This window comes from Monodelphis domestica, chromosome 5 (assembly GCF_027887165.1).
Source record: "Monodelphis domestica isolate mMonDom1 chromosome 5, mMonDom1.pri, whole genome shotgun sequence".
Taxonomy (NCBI): domain Eukaryota; kingdom Metazoa; phylum Chordata; class Mammalia; order Didelphimorphia; family Didelphidae; genus Monodelphis; species Monodelphis domestica.
In genome coordinates this window covers 609,453-628,473 of record NC_077231.1, presented here as the reverse complement: position 1 = coordinate 628,473, position 19,021 = coordinate 609,453, and the positions used below count along the sequence as shown (strand labels likewise).

Genomic DNA, 19,021 nt, shown 5'->3' with positions numbered 1-19,021 from the left:
TTTAGTAAACACAGTTGGATCTTACTATCATGAAAATATATATTGCATGCCACTCTCAACTTTTCCCCAAAGCAATGAAGATTTGAGTTTCATGGTAATAGTTCATTCCTTCTTCTGATTCAAAAGAAAATGACCATTTTTTTGAGTTGAAATGGTGGATTAAGCAGTGCCATTACTAGTACACTTTCCTATCAAATAACAAAATTTACCAATTTGTTAGTGAATAGAAATTAAGGCAAAGTCAGTGAATGTCAGATGAATATTTTAAGGAAAGCAAATATAGTTTATAGTTGCAAATCAGTACAACTAGCTTTTCATCTTATTCATTTCCCTCATTCTATTAAGCTTTTAAAATCCTAACATGAATATATATATTTATATATGAACTAGGATTTTGGCTTGTGTAGAAAATGTTAACGATTACTTTGTATTTCATGAATTCAGTGTCTACATTCTGATATCTTCCTTGAACACATCATTTATGCCTAGTTACATCATTAATGAGTCATACTCCTTCAATCACACTCATCATACATTTAATTCAGTCTTCTAGATTACAATTTTCTTCATTGATAAACTTCACAGACATTACCTCTTCAATGAGCTCACTTGATATAATTGTTTTATTAGAAATTGCCTTGAGAATTAAAAGAATTGAGCTTCAAATTGTATATGTATTTAACATGAGAAAAATATACGATTTGTAGATGAACAACTTCTCTTTTTCTGCCCTTCAGTGCTGCTTATTTCTTGTATGTAGATGTAGACATACCATTTTTACGAGTGTAAAAGTGAGATTCATTTCTCAGGTGTATAAGTGACACCTGAACAGCTAGAGAAATTGAAAACCTTTCATTGGGAATGGACATTTTTTAGGCAGAAGTAGTGTGTGGAATGAGGAATAGCAGTGTATTATTCTCAATGCACTAGCTAGCATAGCAATTGGAACAATACTAGTCATTTCAGATCAATATTTCTGGATCTCCCAGTAGGAAACAGTGGAAGCTACGAGCCCTTCAGGGAGAGGTTGAAAGACCCGTCTCAGAGAGAAAGCCATAAAATATCTCTTGGCAGAAACAGAAACTTTTCCCCAGGGAGTTTCCCACAATTCATGATCCTAATTTTCAAATGTGGCTAAACAAACCATCTCCCTTTCCTTAGTTGTTGGATCCTAATAGGCCTGTTAGGAGGCTCCATAAATAATTCAAAGGGGACCTGAGAAACCCAGATTAAGAGAGACAGACCCCAAAGAGAACCTGAAAGCCCAGTTAAACTGGAAAAATTCAGCCCAGACTCTTCCCCTTGGGAAAGTGCCTGCCTATGGGGCTGACACGAAAATGTGGCAAAGAATGTTTCTCCTTGAATGTTTCTGTACATCCTTGACTGGGACTCCACCTCGAATCGAATCGATCATTGAGGAATAGTCCCAGGACTCAGGAAGTGCTGGGAATCTTGGAGGCATAAGGAAGAGGGAGAACCATCAAGAAAAGGGAACACTCAGGTGGTGCTGAGTGAAGAAGAGCATTGTGTTCATTTCTTCGATTTTTGGAGTTCAACTGTCCATCGGGTCCAGTGCCGAGCTCGTGTCCCTCACCTGAGCATGCTGGCCCGTCGTGGGCAGGACAAACCATAAAGGCTGCATTCTGTCTGCATTTTTTCACAATTCCTTCCTTTCTGTTCATTTGCGTGACTGGGGATGGGGTGGGGTGGGCAGACTCCCTGATTCCTGCTCCAAACACTAAGATACACTTAAAAATCTCTCTGTCTGTCTGTCTGTCTCTGTCTCTCTTTTTCTCTCTGTCTCTGTTTCTCTCTCTCTGTCTCTGTCTCTCTCTGTCTGTCTCTTTCTCCCTCTCCTGTATCTGTTCCCTTCTCTCTCTGTCTCTCTTTCTATCTCCCTGTCTCACTGTCTGTCTGTCTGTCTCTGCTCTGATACACACACTCTCTCTGTCTGTCTCTCTGTCTCTCTCTGGCTCTGTCTCTGTCTCTCTCTGTCTCTGTCTGTCTGTCTGTCTGTCTGTCTCTCCCCGATTGTGAGACTCCCCAATTCCTGCTCCAAACACTAATATACACTTACCCCCCCCCCCCCCCACTCTCACTCTCGCTCTCGCTCTTGCTCTCGCTTTCGCTCTCTCTCTCCCAACTTCAACCTTAGGAAGAGTTTATACAGCTCATATCTTGCTACTGGTAGAGAGTGTATGTAATGTAGCAAAAAAAAAAAAACACTTGATAGTTTTCCCTTTTTGCTCCGAGAGCACGAGAAGTTCATCTATGCCCTCTGCTTCTCTGTTTTAACACCATTCAAATGGGTACAATCATTATGCTCACCCTTACTTTCTCACTAGGTATTGGGCAAAATTGCTTTGTAAAAAAAATCAAAGTCAGATTATTTTATTATTACAAGCTGGGTCATTAAGATTGCAAATGGCCAGACTGCAGGAAGCTGGCAAGATGAGGTGTTAGAAACTGAATTAGAAAATACTTTCTCTTCTATAGAAATTCAACTGACCAGATCCAGAGGTTATAAAGTTTTCCTTTGGGTCATTTTGGAGGAGAGCATGTTTGCCATTGTGTGGGAGGAGATTAAATGTGTCATTCTCAGAGTACCATTTGCCATATAACCCTATTATTTTAGGACCCTAGCAAGAGTTAGTAACCCCCCCCCCCCCCCCGAACAGACTGTCCCTACCCCATTTCTAACACAAAGATCCTTTTGGTCCCTTCAGCCTGAGGGGGGCAGAATAACCAGTCTTCCTCAAAAGAGTTTTAAGACTTGTTAGTTTTTCCTTTAAGTTTGTATCCTAATAATTTAAAGAACCCAGCTAGCAGTTAGAGATCAGAACTTCCCCCTGAAAACTCTCATTAAGCTGAAAACTTTCCCTCTTCCTTCCCTTCCTCTAAACAACCCTTTTTTAGAAAGCCCCCACTTTTTTGCCTCATTTAAATTCCAAAGGTGTTTTGAATACCAAAAGCCTTGGGTGATGTAGTAGAGACCAGACCCCAAAAGAAGGAACAAAAAGAAAAACAAAAGCGCTTTCCCCAGGAGAATTTACAGCTTAAGCAGCTCCTTTATCTTTCTTAGTACCCAAAGAGTCAAAGGATGTCCATGTTCCCTTGTTGCATATGTATGCATGCTAGCGTGTGATTATTATTAAAATGTGATTGTTTTTCAATCTGTAAGTCAGAGTTCCAAGGACCCAGATTACCACACAAAGGGAAAGGGAGGGAACATAAGAAGGAAAGTGTGTAATTGTGACTCCTATAAATTGATTATACTTGTGCATTTCTTGAGCTCCCTAGCTTGAGGGGTATTCCCTCTGCTTTAGATTGAAAGCAATAAAGCTGCTCTCTTTGCATCTTTTCCTCTGGCTTCACATTTATAGTCTCCTTCTGGTGTGGAGTCCATCTCTGTCCCAGACACCATTATGTATTGAAAATCTAGGGATATATGCATTACTATTCAAATCTGCTTCTTTGTTCCCTTGTTCTCCTAACCCCCTTGGTTTTTTTTCATCCTTAATATCTGTGCAGAGAAACTCTTATAAATATTTTAAAATTTTGTAACATTTCAAATGTATACATTTCCAAAGCTTGGATAAGTAATTCAGTTTCAGAATGGTACGAGGAATCTATTCTTGGTGTTTTATCATTCTACCTTCATATATTCATATATAAGATCAGTTTATCTCTGTGTGTGTGTATATGTGTGTGCACTATACTCACAGGAGATCCTTAAGTATATTATTTATTTTTCACTAGTAGAGAATCTGAAATAATGTAGCTAAATATAGTACATTAAAATTTTTTAAATTTCATTATTCCATCAAATATATTTAGAATGATATGTAAAATTAAAACTTGTTATTATAGTCTACATGAATAAATTTTTAGATAAAGCAGGTGTTAATAATAGAAAAGATCTTCAGGTTGTTTTTAAAGTTTCAAGATCATGAAACTCCAAGAATAAAAATTAAGTAAAAATAAATCAATATCCTATTACTTAAAAGCATAAAATGCAAATAGAAAAACGAGCATTTCAATTTTAAAATCTATCCTTCATTAGATTTATAATTACATATTTATTTAAGTTTGTCAGTCCTACCATTTTTGTCCAAGGCAGGTCTGCCCAAAGTAAATCCAATATCAGAAGCCCGTTCTGGACTACTGGTTTTGACTTCAGGGAAGAGTTCATTAGCTTTATTCTTCATATACTGAAGAACTAATTCTTGATGACTATGTAGGAAATAAAATATAAAGATAAGCGATCTATAGCAACCAAGATAAAACTTATATGCACCAAGTCTTAAATATCCAGACCAGATTATCGACAAAATTGCTTTGATAAACTTTGTAGGGCATAACTAAACATTCAATCTAGACTTCTGAGACCTAAGTGACAATATTATAATCTTATATTATCTTATATTATAATATAAGTGATAATATTATAATTTCTCTCTCTCTCTCTCTCTCTCTCTCTCTCTCTCTCCCTCTCTCTCTCTCTCTCTCTCTCTCTCTCTCTTTCTTTCTCTCTCTCTCTCTCCCTCCCTCCCTCTCTCTCTTCTCCCCTTCCCCCCTCTCTCCTTCCCTCCATCGCTCTCCCTCCCTCCCTCTCCCTCTTTCTCGCTTCTCTTCTCTCTCCCTCCCTCTTTCTCTCCCCCTCAGTCCTTCTTCCTCCCTCTCCCCCTCTCTTCTCTCTCCCTCTCTCTCTTCTCTCTCCCTTCTCTCTCCCTCTATCTTTCTCTCCCTATCCCTCCCCTCCCTCCCTCCCTCCCTCTCCCTCTTTCTCGATTCTCTTCTCTCTCCCTCCCTCTCTCTCTCCCCCCTCTGTCCCTCTTTCTCCTTCTCCCTCTCTCTCCTCTCTCCCTCCTCTTTCTCCATCCCTCTCTCTCTCCCTCTCTGTCTGTTTCTCTGTCTCAAAATAGATTAAGTAACTGAATCCAAGTAAAGATGGGAATTGTCCATAGACACGCATATAGTGAGGTGCATGATTTCCCCAAGAGCCTGGTCCTCTGACTCCAAATGCAACACTCCCCAGTAGCAAACTGCCTGCCTAGAAATTCTTATGTTTCCTATTGGTATTCACAATTTATCTCTTAGTTACCAATCATATGATGGCATATGAGACATCATGTAATCCTTCTCCCAACCTAACCTGACATTAAACAGTACAACTTTTGTGAAGATGAAATAACAAAATGTATGTAAAGTATTGGAAAACCTTAAAGAACTATGAAAATGGCAGCTGTCATCAGCATTTCTGAAAATGATCTCAGATTCCCTAAATCTACCCTTCCCCCTCTCTCTTGTCCTTTATAACCTGTTATGAACTTGGATAATCTGACTTTGCCATTTGCCCAGTTTGTTAGCATCCCTTAGTCTGCTTACCAGACTGTAACAATATTAGGCAACTATGAAAGCCCCACTCAGTTTTGGTTGTGTAGAGGGAAAATGATCTAAATGCCTCTGTTCTCACCCAGACACCAACTGACGCCACCACTCACTCCAGGCACTGACTCTTCAGTCACAGATTGGTGCAGAAGGCCAAACTGACTGAGCAGGCTGGCTGACATGATGCCATAGAATCTTGCATCGTCTGTCAGTGAGCCAGGAGCCTTCATTGGCCAATAACTGGAGGGATCTCCTCTCTGTTACTTACAAAAACACCTTAGGGCCCCAAGGGACATCTGAAGGGCCATTTCAAGTTTTGAGCGCAAGATGGAAGGTGCTGAGGAAAAACAGCTGATGGCCCAAGATTGCAGAGAGAAAGTTGAGGCACAAGTAAGAGATCTGCAATGATGTGCTGTGTCTAATGGGAAAGTTCTTCATTCCTAATCCTTCACAAGCAGAAAGCATTCTATTGACAATGAAAGGAGACTATCCCTCTTACTCATCTGACTTTGCTTCTCATGATGACAAGGAAGGACTAGTGGATTAATCACCATAAACCTATCAAGAAGCATTTGAAACCAGAAAAAGGAGATGCAGTCAATGCATCCCATAGGATTGGGTCTCTGTTCCATTATGAGATCCTCAGCCAAAGATCCATAGTTGTCTCCTTTCATGTTCAACTTACTCTTGGGAAGTAATTGGAAGAAGAAATTGAGAAGTAAATTAGAAATTTATCTGCTGTTCACTTTTATTACTTTTGCTACATTCATTTTATTTCTATTTCAATGGATTAGGCAGGCTAAACACAAATACAGGAGTGGAGATTCAGTAAAAATGAATTGCTTGATATTCATGAAATCATTCTACATCCAGCACAACACAATGAACATCCCCCCAAATAAAAACCCCAACAAGTCATGGATTTAACTTGATGTAGTTGTTGATTCTGTGATTTTTTTTGGATATTTGCCTAACATGCAGGTGCCATAAAAATAATGAACAGGAAAGACATGAGATGATTGCTACCTTGGTTTAGTGCCTTATGACATTTTGAAGAACAATTCAAGGATAATTCTTAAGAAATGTGTATTAAATTGATATTAGTGGCTTAAAACTTTCATGAATGGAAAAATCAATGAAATTATGTAAAGATAGGATGATATTAGCACTTACCCTCTAACACTACTGATACGAACATAGTCTCTAATTGTCCATCCGAAATCATCTTCGCAAGAGAGGTCAACATCATATTGAAGAATAAGTTGGACTAGGCTTGTTGGATTAAATTTATTACTAATGGCCATCATGAGAGCTGTTCTGGAATAACAAAGGAACAGTGTGCATTTAAGAATTTTAAAAAGTCAAATTGAATCAGATTTCCCTTGATGTTTCATGATGAATATATATATATATATATATATATATATATATATATATCATTTCCTCATTTCCTTTACTGTTATAAGGTATGTGGATCACAAACATGTAGTGAGGCATGGAAAAACTTACTGCTCATGAGCAGCATTAATATTGGTAAATGAGACAAGAGATTGAGACAGAGACAGAGAGGGAGAGAGACAGACACACAGAGAGAGAGGGAGGGAGACAGACACAGAGGGAGAGACAGAGAAAGAGAGGGAGAGAGACAGAGAGAGAGATGGAGACAGAGAGAGAGGGAGAGAGAGAGGGAGGGAGACAGACACAGAGAGAGAGACAGAGATAGAGGGGGGGAGGGAGAGACAGAGAGAGGGGGAGAAAGGGAGGGAGAGACAGACAGACAGAGACAGAAAGAGACAGAGAGGGAGAGAGACAGAGAGAGATAGACATAGAGAGAGACAGACAGAGAGGGAGGGAGAGAGACAGAGAGAGAGAAAGAGAGAGGAGGAAAGAGGGAGGGGGAGAGAGACAGAGAGAGAAACAGAGATAGAGAGAGGGAGGGAGGGAGGGAGGGACAGAGAGAGAGAGGGAGGGAAGGAGAGAGAGAGGGATGGAAGGAGAGAGAGAGGGAGGGAGGGAGAGAGAGGGAGGGAGAGAGAGAGAGAGAGACAGAGAGAGAAAGAGGGAGACAGATAGACTGAGACAGAGACAGAGGGAGACAGACAGACAGACAGACAGAGTTTTTTGTACTTTGGGGGTTTTAGCAGGGATTAATAATTGGAGGCTTTTTAATAGACAAGAAGAGAGTGTGTTGGAGCCACTTCGGTGCAACAGTGAAGGCCTTTCAGTTTGGGACATGATACAGATTCCCTGCTTGGCTAGCCTTGAAAGGAAAGCAGAGGCTCTCTGAAAAGGATTCGATCAGTCATCAGTATTCTCGGCCATGCTCTCCACTGAATTGCTCTCCCCACGCCCCATCACCAGATGGAAGTGACCTTTGGCTGTCCAGAACAAGTTCTTGTACGTGTCACAAACATAAGTCTTTGAACACAAAGATAGACGGTGCTGTGGAAGGACAAACCTCAATAAAGATTTCTGAGCAGAGAGGGAGCACGAGTTGCTTTGAGGAGGGCTCATGGAGGCAGTTGGTGAAGATCTGAGATGGCGCAGGAGTTGCACCATTGGAAGGAACACTCACACTAACCTAAACAGGTGTCTTCTGGGGCTTTTTGCCCAAGGGAGCCTGGTGGCCATAGCAGTCAGATGGGGCGAAGTCTGGATGTCCCGAGACTACTTAGTAAAAACTGCTAAAACAGGTTACCTCTTCTAAAGGCGAATGAATGTAGGAATAGACTCATATAGTGAAATCACGGATATTTGTAAAGGTATTGCTTTTGAAGGACGGGGAAGCTCTTTCTAGCATGTGGAAATACCGACTGCTTAATCTTCTTCTCCATTACTAACAATCTATGGCCAAAAAATAAGAAAAAGCCCCAAAAGGAACCAGGGTAATTTTGAGTAGACAATAGATTATGAGTGACATTGAAATTTTAGGGATCATAAACTCCTGGTTTTCATGGTCGGCAATATTTTTACATCTATTAAAATAGGATTTTTAATAAGTTAATATTCAGAATCAAAGGCACAAAAGATACTACAAAAATCTCTGGAAATCTCGGCTCAATGAAAAGTCAATCTGTTATTCTTGAATATTTGTGTATCATTAGAGAGTGATCTTTTGTACTCTTGGAATCTTTCTTTCAAATGCCATTAAAAATTATTCTTAAAAATCTGTATAATTGGGCTTGACCTCTCCTGGATTTTTCTCTGTTGGTACTGAGTCAGTTCTAGCAACTCTTCCACTTGCCCTTGATTCACAGGGAACAGCAGATACTCAGCTGAGTGAATCTTCATGTTTTCACAACTGATATGAATGAAAATAGGTCAGTATAGACATGTTGGAAATTCTACTCCATTTCATTTCCACTCATTGACACTCTTCCCAATCCATAGACAAAAGCACTCGAGCTTAGGCTTCTCATCAAAGTTTCTAAGTCTTGTAAAAAAACTGGTCTTGATCGTCCATCTTTTTCCTGAATTTTTTGCCAGTTGTATGCCAAGCTTGAGGCAATCAGCTGCAATAGCTGTTCAGCATGGAGATCCTATTTTCCAGCTAATGCAATTCCTGGGCTCTTTTGGCCTTCTCTGAGGCAGTTGTTTTGTGTTAAGTAAACTTCTGAGAAATTACATCTATCCACTGTCTATGATAGGGCTTTGGCATGGACTAGTGATCACTAGGGTGATGGATATGTCCATTTCCTATACTGAGGAGTATATAGTTTGTTTAAATCACAACAGGCTACAGATACTATGACCAAAGTCTGCGTTTATACTTTCTTCTCATTTGCCATTCATTTTGACATTTTCTCTGGTCAGTTCATGGTCTAAAAGAACACATCGAACTAATTTTGAAATTATTGCAAAATGGCAACCAGTCATTTTTGTCTGTTAAGATTAAGTCAGTTTTGTGTTTTTGGTGGGGATTTTTTTTGTGATATCAAAAAATGTGTCTCCCATGGAAATGTTAAAACCACACCAGATTCTGTATAACACATTACAACTACAGATACCATTTTGTTCAAAGAGAAAGTATCCACATTAAGTTGGATGTAAATAGTGAGGGATATGCTCACATACAGCGTGTGCCAATGCTATGTAGGATGTTCTGTACAGAGTCCAAATAGAGGATTGATTGTTTATGAGGGCACAGGTTCCCAAATGATCCTATTTTAGGGCACATTGAATTCATTGCATCAAGCCCTGGAACATGGAAAAGGCTCTTCAGAAATCTAAACGGAGGCAAAAGAGATTAGTCTTTGAATCCACTTGAGAAAGGAGATGAAATGCATGTATTTTCCAGATTTCATGCAATTCAATGTGTCAACCCCAATTATTTTATTCATGAATGGGCAGAAGAAGAACATTGAATTGAGCTCACAATTTTGGGGAAAGGAGATCCAACAGGATCTCAGTGATCCTACTGTTACAAAAGCTTATTTTGAACACATTGATGTCGAATTAAGCTATAGAGTCACAGTAATTTTTTTTTTAACAGAACAACCAAAAACGAGATCTGAGAAGCATTTACATTTCTGATGGTCACAAAGACCATGGGAAATGCATGATCAATATAAGTAGGCTCAGGCAAAAATGATTTTAATATAATACGTGATATGAAAGACATAATCAACAACATGTGTAACAGAAAAAGACATGAGCTCAATTTGTATTGAAAATAAAAGCCAGAGAATATGAGCGCTGTACTAGTATTCAAAAGGATACTCAGAAGGATCAGGGGAAGGCTTCAGTGTATTGCCAGGATCTTCTGTGAGGACTTTGTGGAAAAACAAAGAGAATAATCACAAAGGATGAAAAGGGATGGGAGGAATACAATACCATGGACAAATAAGGCAGATTGAAAATAGTGACCAAGAAATAGTGAATGGCATATTCACATGAGCTGATTTTCTAATTTGGCAGTCAAAGAAAATAGTTTTCCTTTTTTGTGAGAAATATTATTTGACATTTTCATCCTTTCACAATAACTGTAAATTTTGTTATTTCTGAAGTATTTCATGATGTAAGTTGTTCTTCTTCCTGTAGACACTTTTTTTAATCGCAACCTTTGATTACAGTACCTTTTAGAATTATCTTTGGCATTGACATTTGCTCCATTCTTTAAAAATAAATCGACCATGGCTTCATGATGGTTCTTAACGGCCAAGAGAAGTGGTGTGAGGCCAAGCTGCAAAATCGTATTAAAGATACTGTTAGAGGACGCAAGGATTGTCTGTACACTTGGATTCAGCTTAAGACATTGGGTGACTATCTAGTGAACTCGCTAAGGTCATGTCAAAGACGTAGGCTACACATGGAAATTTGGAGGGAGCGACCTGGGCGTCAATACCGCCTCTCAGGCACTTTCTGGGTGATTGTAAGCCAATCCCTTTGCTTCTCTGAGCCTTAGTTTCCTCTGAGGTGACAGGAGGGAAGGAGGTTAGATAGGCTCTGGGATTCCATCCAGCTAATAGCCTGTTGTCAGGAGACAGCAGTCAAGAATAGGGAAGAGCTGCTTCCATCCCATTTCATGGCTGGCTTCCTCCATTGCTATCTTTGTTTCATGATCAGTCAACCAACCCTGTTCCCTCAGAACCCTGCTGATTGGCTTTAAAGGTGACCTGTTCTCTTGGCCTCTTCCCCTTGAGTGGGGTCAGCCTGAAAAGTAAGGAAAGCCTGGCCTCGAGGGGTTAAGCCTGGAAGAAAGGTCTTCTCCTGGCTTTTTTCATCTCCTCCCACGTCTCCTAAGGTGTACTACTTTAGCTTTTTTCTCTCTCAATTGTCAGTGACCAAGAGTGAAGCCTCTTCCTAAAACCCAGGATTTGTTCAGCAATTCTAGGAAAGGAAATGATGCAGTCTTGAAGACAAAGGGTGGGGGAAAGCCCCCTACACTTCAGGATTGGCTCTTGTGAAAATTCTGTCTGCATAGATTTTTTACTTGGTAGGAACACATTTTTAAGAGATTTTGCAAAAAATCATGGAATATGTAAAGGACCAATTAATATCCCAAGTAGAGACCTACATGGAGTAAAGCACTGTAGGCAAATATCCAATGGAAGTATGGAATTCTGAAGAGCAGACCTCCTACATCCGCCAAAGAACATTCAGCTGGCCCAAAAGGCATTGATGGTGCAGCCTGCCCCTGATATCCCTACACTGGAAGGGCAAAGCTGGGAAATCCCTAACCTTCTCAGGGCTCCAGGATACTCCCTAAGGCAGAGTTTCCTCACCCTTTGGGTGTCATGAACCCCTTTTCAGAGAAATGTTTTCCAAGAAGCCATTGCTTTGGAAACAGATATCAAGTAAGGGCTGTTTGTTCAAAGTTCATGATCAGGGTAGCCAGGTGGCCGAGTAGATAGGGAGCCAGACCTGGAGAAAAGAGATTCTGGGTTCCAATCTGCTGTCAGAGACTTCATAGCCGAGAGACCCTGAGCAAGTCACTTAGCCCCCATTGCCTAGCCCCTGCTGTTCTTCTGCCTTAGGACTAATAACCAATAGGTAGTTTCAGTTCTGAGAGAGAAAATCAGGGTTCAAAAGGGTGCCAAGTCTCTGCTCTACGAGGAGATCACCAAGCCACTGGGGTCCCCATCCCACCCAGCACAAAGAAAATGTCACAATTGCAGAGGGCAATCAGGGAGGACCCCAGAATGATTTTAAGTGGTTTTCCATAAAGAAACGCTTCCAAGAACATAGGAATTCTAAGACACGGGAAGCCAACACGACTTGATTTCCATCTTAGCTGGTAAAACACTTTAGGGTTCAGAAAGAGGGCTTTTACCTTATCCCTTGCCTCCATATTGGCTTTGCTTTCTAGCAGCCTCTCTACTATTCTTAGATTCTCTCCAGCTGCGGCATAATGGAGGGCCGAGCTGCTGCTCTCATCCACCATATTGGGGTCTGCCCCATGGAGGAGCAGGATGCTCACACACTCCTCCTGCTGGCACTGTACAGCCTGTCAGGAGAAGAGCCAGAAGAAGAGGTCAGCCCAGAGGGAGGCGCCTCCCCATCCCTGCAGGACCCTGAGACCAGAAAAGCTGAGCACTGACCTTCATTAGAGGAGTGCGGTGGTTGCTGTCACAAATGTCCAGTTTGCAGTGTCTCTCTACTAAGAAAGACACAACATCTGGATACCCAGCGGCACAGGCCAGGTGCAGAGCTGTCCTATGGAGGAGAAAGAAATAGGTGATGGTTCTACCCTCAAGGCATGAGGACGCTTAGGCCTCCCCTCGAAATCTGTGCCAAAACCCCCCACCAGGCCCCTGCGGGCACCTCAGCAAACACACAGATGCTTTCCCTCGTAGTGCTCATAGGATGGACTGAGGAGCTGGGCACAAGGTCAGGGAGACTCAGCTTTCACTGCCTTTTGGCATGGGAGGTCTAAGAAGCACATAGTAAAGGGGTTTCTCATCCTCCCTTGGAATTCCTCCATGAGAGCTCTGTGAGCCCTAACTGGGTGATCTCAAGAAGCTAGAAGAGGAAGAGAAGTTTCCCTTCTCCATCCTCCCAGCTGTAAGGCTGTGGGCTTGCATATAGCCACAGAAGGAAGGAACCAGCATTTATTAAGTGTCTAACATGTGCCAGTGGGCACTGTGACAACCACTTTGCAAATACTCCCTCCTTTGATCCTTGAAATTACCCTGGGAGGTAGGTTCTATTCTTACCCTCATTTTCTAGTTAAGGAAACTGAGACAGACAGAGCATAATTGGCTTACTCAGGGTCACAGAACTAGAAAATGTCTGAGGGTGGCTTTAAATTCTGTTCTTTCTGATGTTCCAGGCCCTGCATTCTATCAGCCCTTGAAATACATTAGTAATTAAACAACACAGAAATGCCCCAAGTAACATTTTTACATCTCCTAAGAATATTAAATACTCATGCTTAAAGAAAAAAGTTTAATTAGAAAAGGGGGAAATGAAATGTAGCCGTTTATGGAAGATTTTGATTATTTCAGATTTTCCTTTTTCTTAATCCAGGTGTACTACATACTTATCTGATTTGATTAAGGTAGGATTTTATACCTGAAAAAGAGACATGAAGAAGAAATGGAAGACAGGGGGAAAGGGCAAAGGTGAAAGGAATTTTTATTTTTTTAGTTTTATTTAATTAGATGATTTAGAGTAATTTTCCATGGTTACAAACTCATGTTCCTTCTCTCCCCTCTCCCCAGTCCCTTCCCTATCAGACATGCAATTCCACTGGGTTTAGCATGCACCATCCATAAAGCTCATTTTCTTATTATTAATAATTGCACTAGGATGATCTTTTGGAGTCTACATTCTCAGTCATTGCCCTATTCCTAACCCTAACCCTAACCCACCAACCCATGTGATCAAGCTGTTGTTTTTCATCTGTGTTTCTTTTCCCACAGTTCTTCTTTTGGATGTGGTTCGTGTTCTTTCTCCTATGTCCCTGTGAATAGTTCTGGATCATTGCATTGCATCTAGTAGAGAAATCCATTACATTCAATTGCACTACAGTGTAACCGTCTCTGTGTTCATTGTTCTCTTGGTTCTGTTCTTTTCACTCTGCATCACTTCCTGGAGGTCGTTCCAGTTCACATGGGATCCCTCCAGTTCATTATTCCTTTGAGTGCAATAGTATTCCATCACCAACAGATACCACAATTTGTTCAGCCATTCCCCAATTAGAGGGCATCCCCTCATTTTCCAGTTTTTGCCACCACAAAGAATGAATATTCTTGCACAAGTCTTTTTCCTTGTTATCTCTTTGGGGTCGAAACCCAGCAGTGCTATCGCTGGATCAAAGGGCAGACAGTCTTTTAGCATGCTTTGGGCAGTGTTCCAAATTACCCTCCAGAATGGTTGGATCAAGTCACAACTCCACCAGAAATGCATTAATGTCCCAACTTTTTATAACCGCTCCAGCATTCATTACTTTCCTTTGCTGTCATGTTAGTTGATCTGCTAGGTGTGCGGTGATACTTCAGAGTTGCTTTGATTTGCATTTCTCTGATTATAAGAGATTTAGAACTTTTTTTATGTGCTTATTAATAGTTTTGATTTCTTCATCTGAATATTGTTTATTCATGTCCCTTGCCTATTTATCAACTGGGCAATGGCTTGGTTTTTTTGTACAATTGATATAATTCCTTATAAATTTGAGTTATTAGATCTTTGTCAGAGGTTTTTATTATAAAGATTGTTTCCCAATTTGTTGCTTCCCTTCTAATTTTGATTGCATTACTTTTGTTTGTACAAAACCGTTTTCATTTAATGTCATCAAAATTATTTAGTTTGCATTTTGTAATTTTTTCTCATTTTTGCTTGGCCTTAAATCTTTCCTTTCCCAGAGATCTGACAAGTATATTATTCTGTGTTTACCTAATTTACTTATTGTTTCTTAATTTATGTTCAAGTCATTCACCTATTCTGAGTTTATCTTGGTATAAGGTGCGAGATGTTGATCTAAACCTAATCTCTCCCATACTGTTTTCTAATTTTCCCAGAAGTTTTTCTCAAATAGTGAACTTTTGTCCCCAAAGCTGGGATTTGGGGGTTTCTTGTAGACTCCGGAGGTCACTTAACCCAAGTCTATTCCAGTAATCTCCCTTCTGTCTCTTAACCTTCAATTTCTTTTTCTTCTCTAATGGCTACGCCTAGTGTTTCTAGTACAATTTTAGATAATCGAGGTGATAATTGGGCATCCTTGTTTCCCTCCTGATTTCATGGGGAATGCTTCTAATTTATCCCCATTGCAGATGATGTTGGCTGATGGTTTTAGATATATACTGTTTATTATTTTTAGAAAAGGTCCATCTATTCCTTTGCTTTCTAGTGTTTTCACAATAGGAACGAGTGTTGTGTTTTGTCAAAGGCTTTTTCCGGCATCTATTGAGATAATCATGTGATTTTTGTTGGTTTGTGCTTGTTGATCACCATATCAATTATGTGAATGGTTTTCCTAATATTGAACCATCCTAGGATTCCTTGTAAATATAAATCCTACCTGATCATAATGAATAACCCTTGTGATCTCTTGCTGCAGTCTTTTTGCTAGTATTCTATTTAAGATTTTTGCATCTATGTTCATTAAGGAGATTGGTCTATAGTTTTCTTTCTCCAGTTTTGATCAACCTGTCTTTGTAATCAGTACTCTATTTGTGTCATCAAAAGGAATTTGGCAGAACTCCTTCTTTGCTTGTTATGTCAAATGGTTTGTAGAGTATTGGGATTAGTTGTTCTTTGAATGTTTGATAGAATTCACTTGTGAATCCATCAGGCCCGGAGACTGTCTCATAATCTTTCTTCCTCAAAGCAGCATGCCTAGCTCTTCAACATATATACATTCTTCCTCGAATGCTTTCACTTCACATTTCCTCAGCTTCTGGATTTCACATGCTTTACTTCTGTATTAACTAACCCTAAATTCTTCACCTTAACTCAAGCCACATGCAAAGATGGGTTAGGCCTTTCATCTCTTACCCATTCACTACTGCTCTGCTTATGAACTTTCAAGTTCCCTTACCTGATCACAATCCATTGTCACTCCAACTCTTCCTCTGCCTAAAAACCCTACCCTCTGTTTCTCATCCACACCATGACCATTCTAATCCCAGGCTGTGTGCTCCTGCACTGGCTACACTCTTCTTTTTACCCCATCTTGACTCCTTGGTGTATAATTCAACATGCTTGTTCAACTCTACACAGTCTTCTTTTTCTTGAGTCTCCTGTCCGCTTATCATATTGCCTATTGCATCCTGCCAGCCTGACCCCTGGATTCCTCCCACCATCTGCTCTCTTTGGTCCCTATCCCCAAGCTGCTAAATGAAGGTGGAGAAAATCAAGCAACTGTGCTGCCTGGGACTACTAAAAAATTATGTTACCTAACCTCAACTGGGTTTCTCACAGCCAGGAGGTAATCCTTTTATATCTACCTGATAATTTATTAACGCACTATACTACTTAACACAGTAGCTCTTCCAAACCTTTTCATTCCTGTTCTAAGCTCCCATGATTCATCTGGCACCTTCTCAGATGAAAATCTTGCTTCATATGCAGCTGAAAAAAGAGACTCTTTCCAGACACCTCCATCCCTGCCTTATGTAATCCAAATATCTTCTGCTACTCTCTCCTTCACCCATCTCCTTTGAAGAAGTAGTCCCTCCTTGCCAAGGAAAAGCCTTTCCATATAAAAGTGCTGCCATTCCAGCTTATCTCCTCCCACAGTTAGCACCCTCTATCTTCCCTGTTCTCCTTCATCTTGAATCTCTCTCTGCCTACTGGCTACCTCTCCACTCGCATATAAACATCTTCTCCCCCTGTTCCCCCAAATCTTCACTTCATCTATCCCTCCCCACTCTCATCCCACATTTCTCCTGCCCTTTGTGCCATGAGGCCATGAGAGATCCCATGACAATAAATGCCCCTCCTGACATTTTCTTCTTACCTCTAAATTCTGACTCCTCAGCTTTCTAGAGTTACTAACGATTTCTGAATTGAGAAATAAACCAATGCTTTTTCTCAATCCTCAGGTGGCTAGAACTTTCTGAAACCTTTGACAGTGTTCCTCTCTTCTCCTTGGTACTCCCTTCTCTCTAGGTTTGGGGACACAACAGTCTTCTGGTTCTCCTCGACCCCATCTGATCCTCTCCTCCAGCTCCCTTGCTGATTACATCTCCATGTGGAGTGAGACATTTGTGTGTTATTATCAAGGTTATCATTATTAATGTATCCAAAATGATAATGCCTAGAACCCCAGTACAATTAGTCTCTCTTCAACCTATCCAGAATACAAGGGTCTCTTAAATGCCTGAGTGAGACTGAAACAAATGATGCCTTTACTATACCATACAAAGCATCTTGGGGATTCTGGGATGTGTCCTTTCAGTTGATACCGAGTTGTTAATAAGTTTGTGCCTTCTCCCAGTTTCTGTAAACCTTAGCCCATATGCCACTTATCTATCTGCATTCTGAGTGACTATGCAGATTAGAACCTCAAACCAACCCCTGACCAGAGTGTTCCAATGGAATCTGTGTGGTTATACAAATTAGAACCTCTAACTGACAAGAGGGTCTAACTGAATCTGAGAGTTGGAGGGGGTTCCAACAGAGTATGGAGCAGGCCAGGGATGTGAGAGGGGCTTTTCACCAGGTTTTTCTCGCTCAATAAACAACTGTATTGTGATCGTTGGCTTCCCAGTCTCTTAAAGAGTGACTAGACCAGCACTGCACACACTCCCAATTCCACTGACTTTCTAGAATAAAAGGACCATCCCTCCAGCCCCTTTACCCTATTTCCTTTCTCTGTACAGGCGGTTATTCAGGTGCCTAGCACATCAAGTAAGTACTTAATCAGAGCAGTAATTACTTTCCTGCCTTAACTTACTTTCCTGCCTTACACTTCCTATCGGGGCAGTATGGAGTGGTCTTTGCTTCCATGTTGCTGTGGAGAAGGAGTAAGTGGTCCCCTGGCTGAAAGGACTGCTTTTCTCATTCGTTCAGAATGGGTAGAAAGGAGGGTGACGTGACACCAGCTTTGGCCACCTGCTATCCAATCTCTAGGAGGGAAAGCGTGACCCCAAGGCTGGCCTGAGCCTTGGCGCTGACCCAGGTGCTCAGAGAAGAGCTTTCCCAAGATTCACAGGGGAGGTTCTTCCCGTGGGCCTCCCCCACCCCCTTCTTCTTACCTGTTGAGATCGTCCACTTTATTAATGTCTTTTCCTTTGGCTAACAAGAGCCATTGTATTTTTCTACAGTCTCCGGATAAGGCGGCTCTATGTAGCTTCCCGAGGAATTTTTTTCGTATCCTGTATCTGTCTTTGGCTGTTGCCCCATTAATTCCCACGTCCCTTTGCGGGGAAGTAGGGCCACAGGTCTCCGGCTCTGTTCGTGTCCCGAAGAGACGCATCCCTCCGGCGGCCAGACACTTAAGCCGTGATGGCCCAGCAGTGGAAACCTTTTAAAGGCGGGAGACAATTGCTGCCCTGGCAACGCTAGCAAAGGAATGGAACTACGCATGCCTATGTCAGACCCGGTCCGGGCTCCTGGGGCCAATGAAGAGGTGGAGCACAAGTGCACCCCTGTGAGCTCCAGGCGGATTGGTTCCAAACCAGAGGGGCTGTTTCCCTGGTTTGGTTCTTTAGAGCCTCTCCCTGAAATGGGACTCAGAGGGGAGGCCTGGGGCTGGCCAGAGATGGGACCGCGCCTGGAGGAAGGGGATGACCGGCTCAGGCATTTACTTTTGTGAGCCCGGGCACAGAACTTCCTCTTCCAGCCTCAGTTTTTCCTCCTGTACGATGAGCACGTTGGACTAGATCATCAACCTCTTCCTGCCTTTCATAACCCGGAGAGGGCAAAGGCAGCCCCACTGAAAACTAGCCCCCACCCACCCACCCCAGGCCCCTCAGGGAGCCCCTGGGACAAAAGCTATCCAAGGCTCCCTTGGGACTATCTCTTCCCCGTTATTGGCTCTGCTGAGAGATCCCGTCCCAGGGAAGGAGAGCTGGCCTCTCAGCCAGCAAGAGCTGCCTCCTCCTGTGCTCTGCAGACATCCTAATGCTCTGAGGAAGCAGCCAGCTTTCAGCACCTACTACGTCCCCCGGCATTCTGCTAGAGGGAAGAGCACCTGCTCTCAAGGAGTCTCGCCTTCCCTCTGCAGACACACTAAGCGCAGATA

The 19,021-nt window shown here is 41.7% G+C and overlaps 1 protein-coding gene across 2 annotated transcripts in view; it reads right to left on the bottom strand.

Moving 5' to 3' along the window:
• LOC103105145 (ankyrin repeat domain-containing protein 7-like) overlaps nt 1-18,625 on the bottom strand; it is a 38,506-nt gene extending 19,881 nt beyond the window's left edge. The window contains exons 1-6 of one of the 2 annotated variants that reach the window (XM_056797352.1): nt 18,033-18,625; nt 12,432-12,546; nt 12,164-12,337; nt 10,467-10,573; nt 6,565-6,708; nt 4,103-4,233 (exon numbers count right to left, since the gene is read on the bottom strand). In XM_056797352.1, coding sequence (XP_056653330.1) covers nt 4,103-4,233; nt 6,565-6,708; nt 10,467-10,573; nt 12,164-12,337; nt 12,432-12,546; nt 18,033-18,253 — 892 coding nt within the window. In that variant the 5' untranslated portion in view covers nt 18,254-18,625. The remainder of the gene's footprint in view (nt 1-4,102; nt 4,234-6,564; nt 6,709-10,466; nt 10,574-12,163; nt 12,338-12,431; nt 12,547-18,032) is intronic. The other variant, XM_056797351.1, reaches the window with a different exon arrangement.
• Nucleotides 18,626-19,021: the final 396 nt, after the last annotated feature.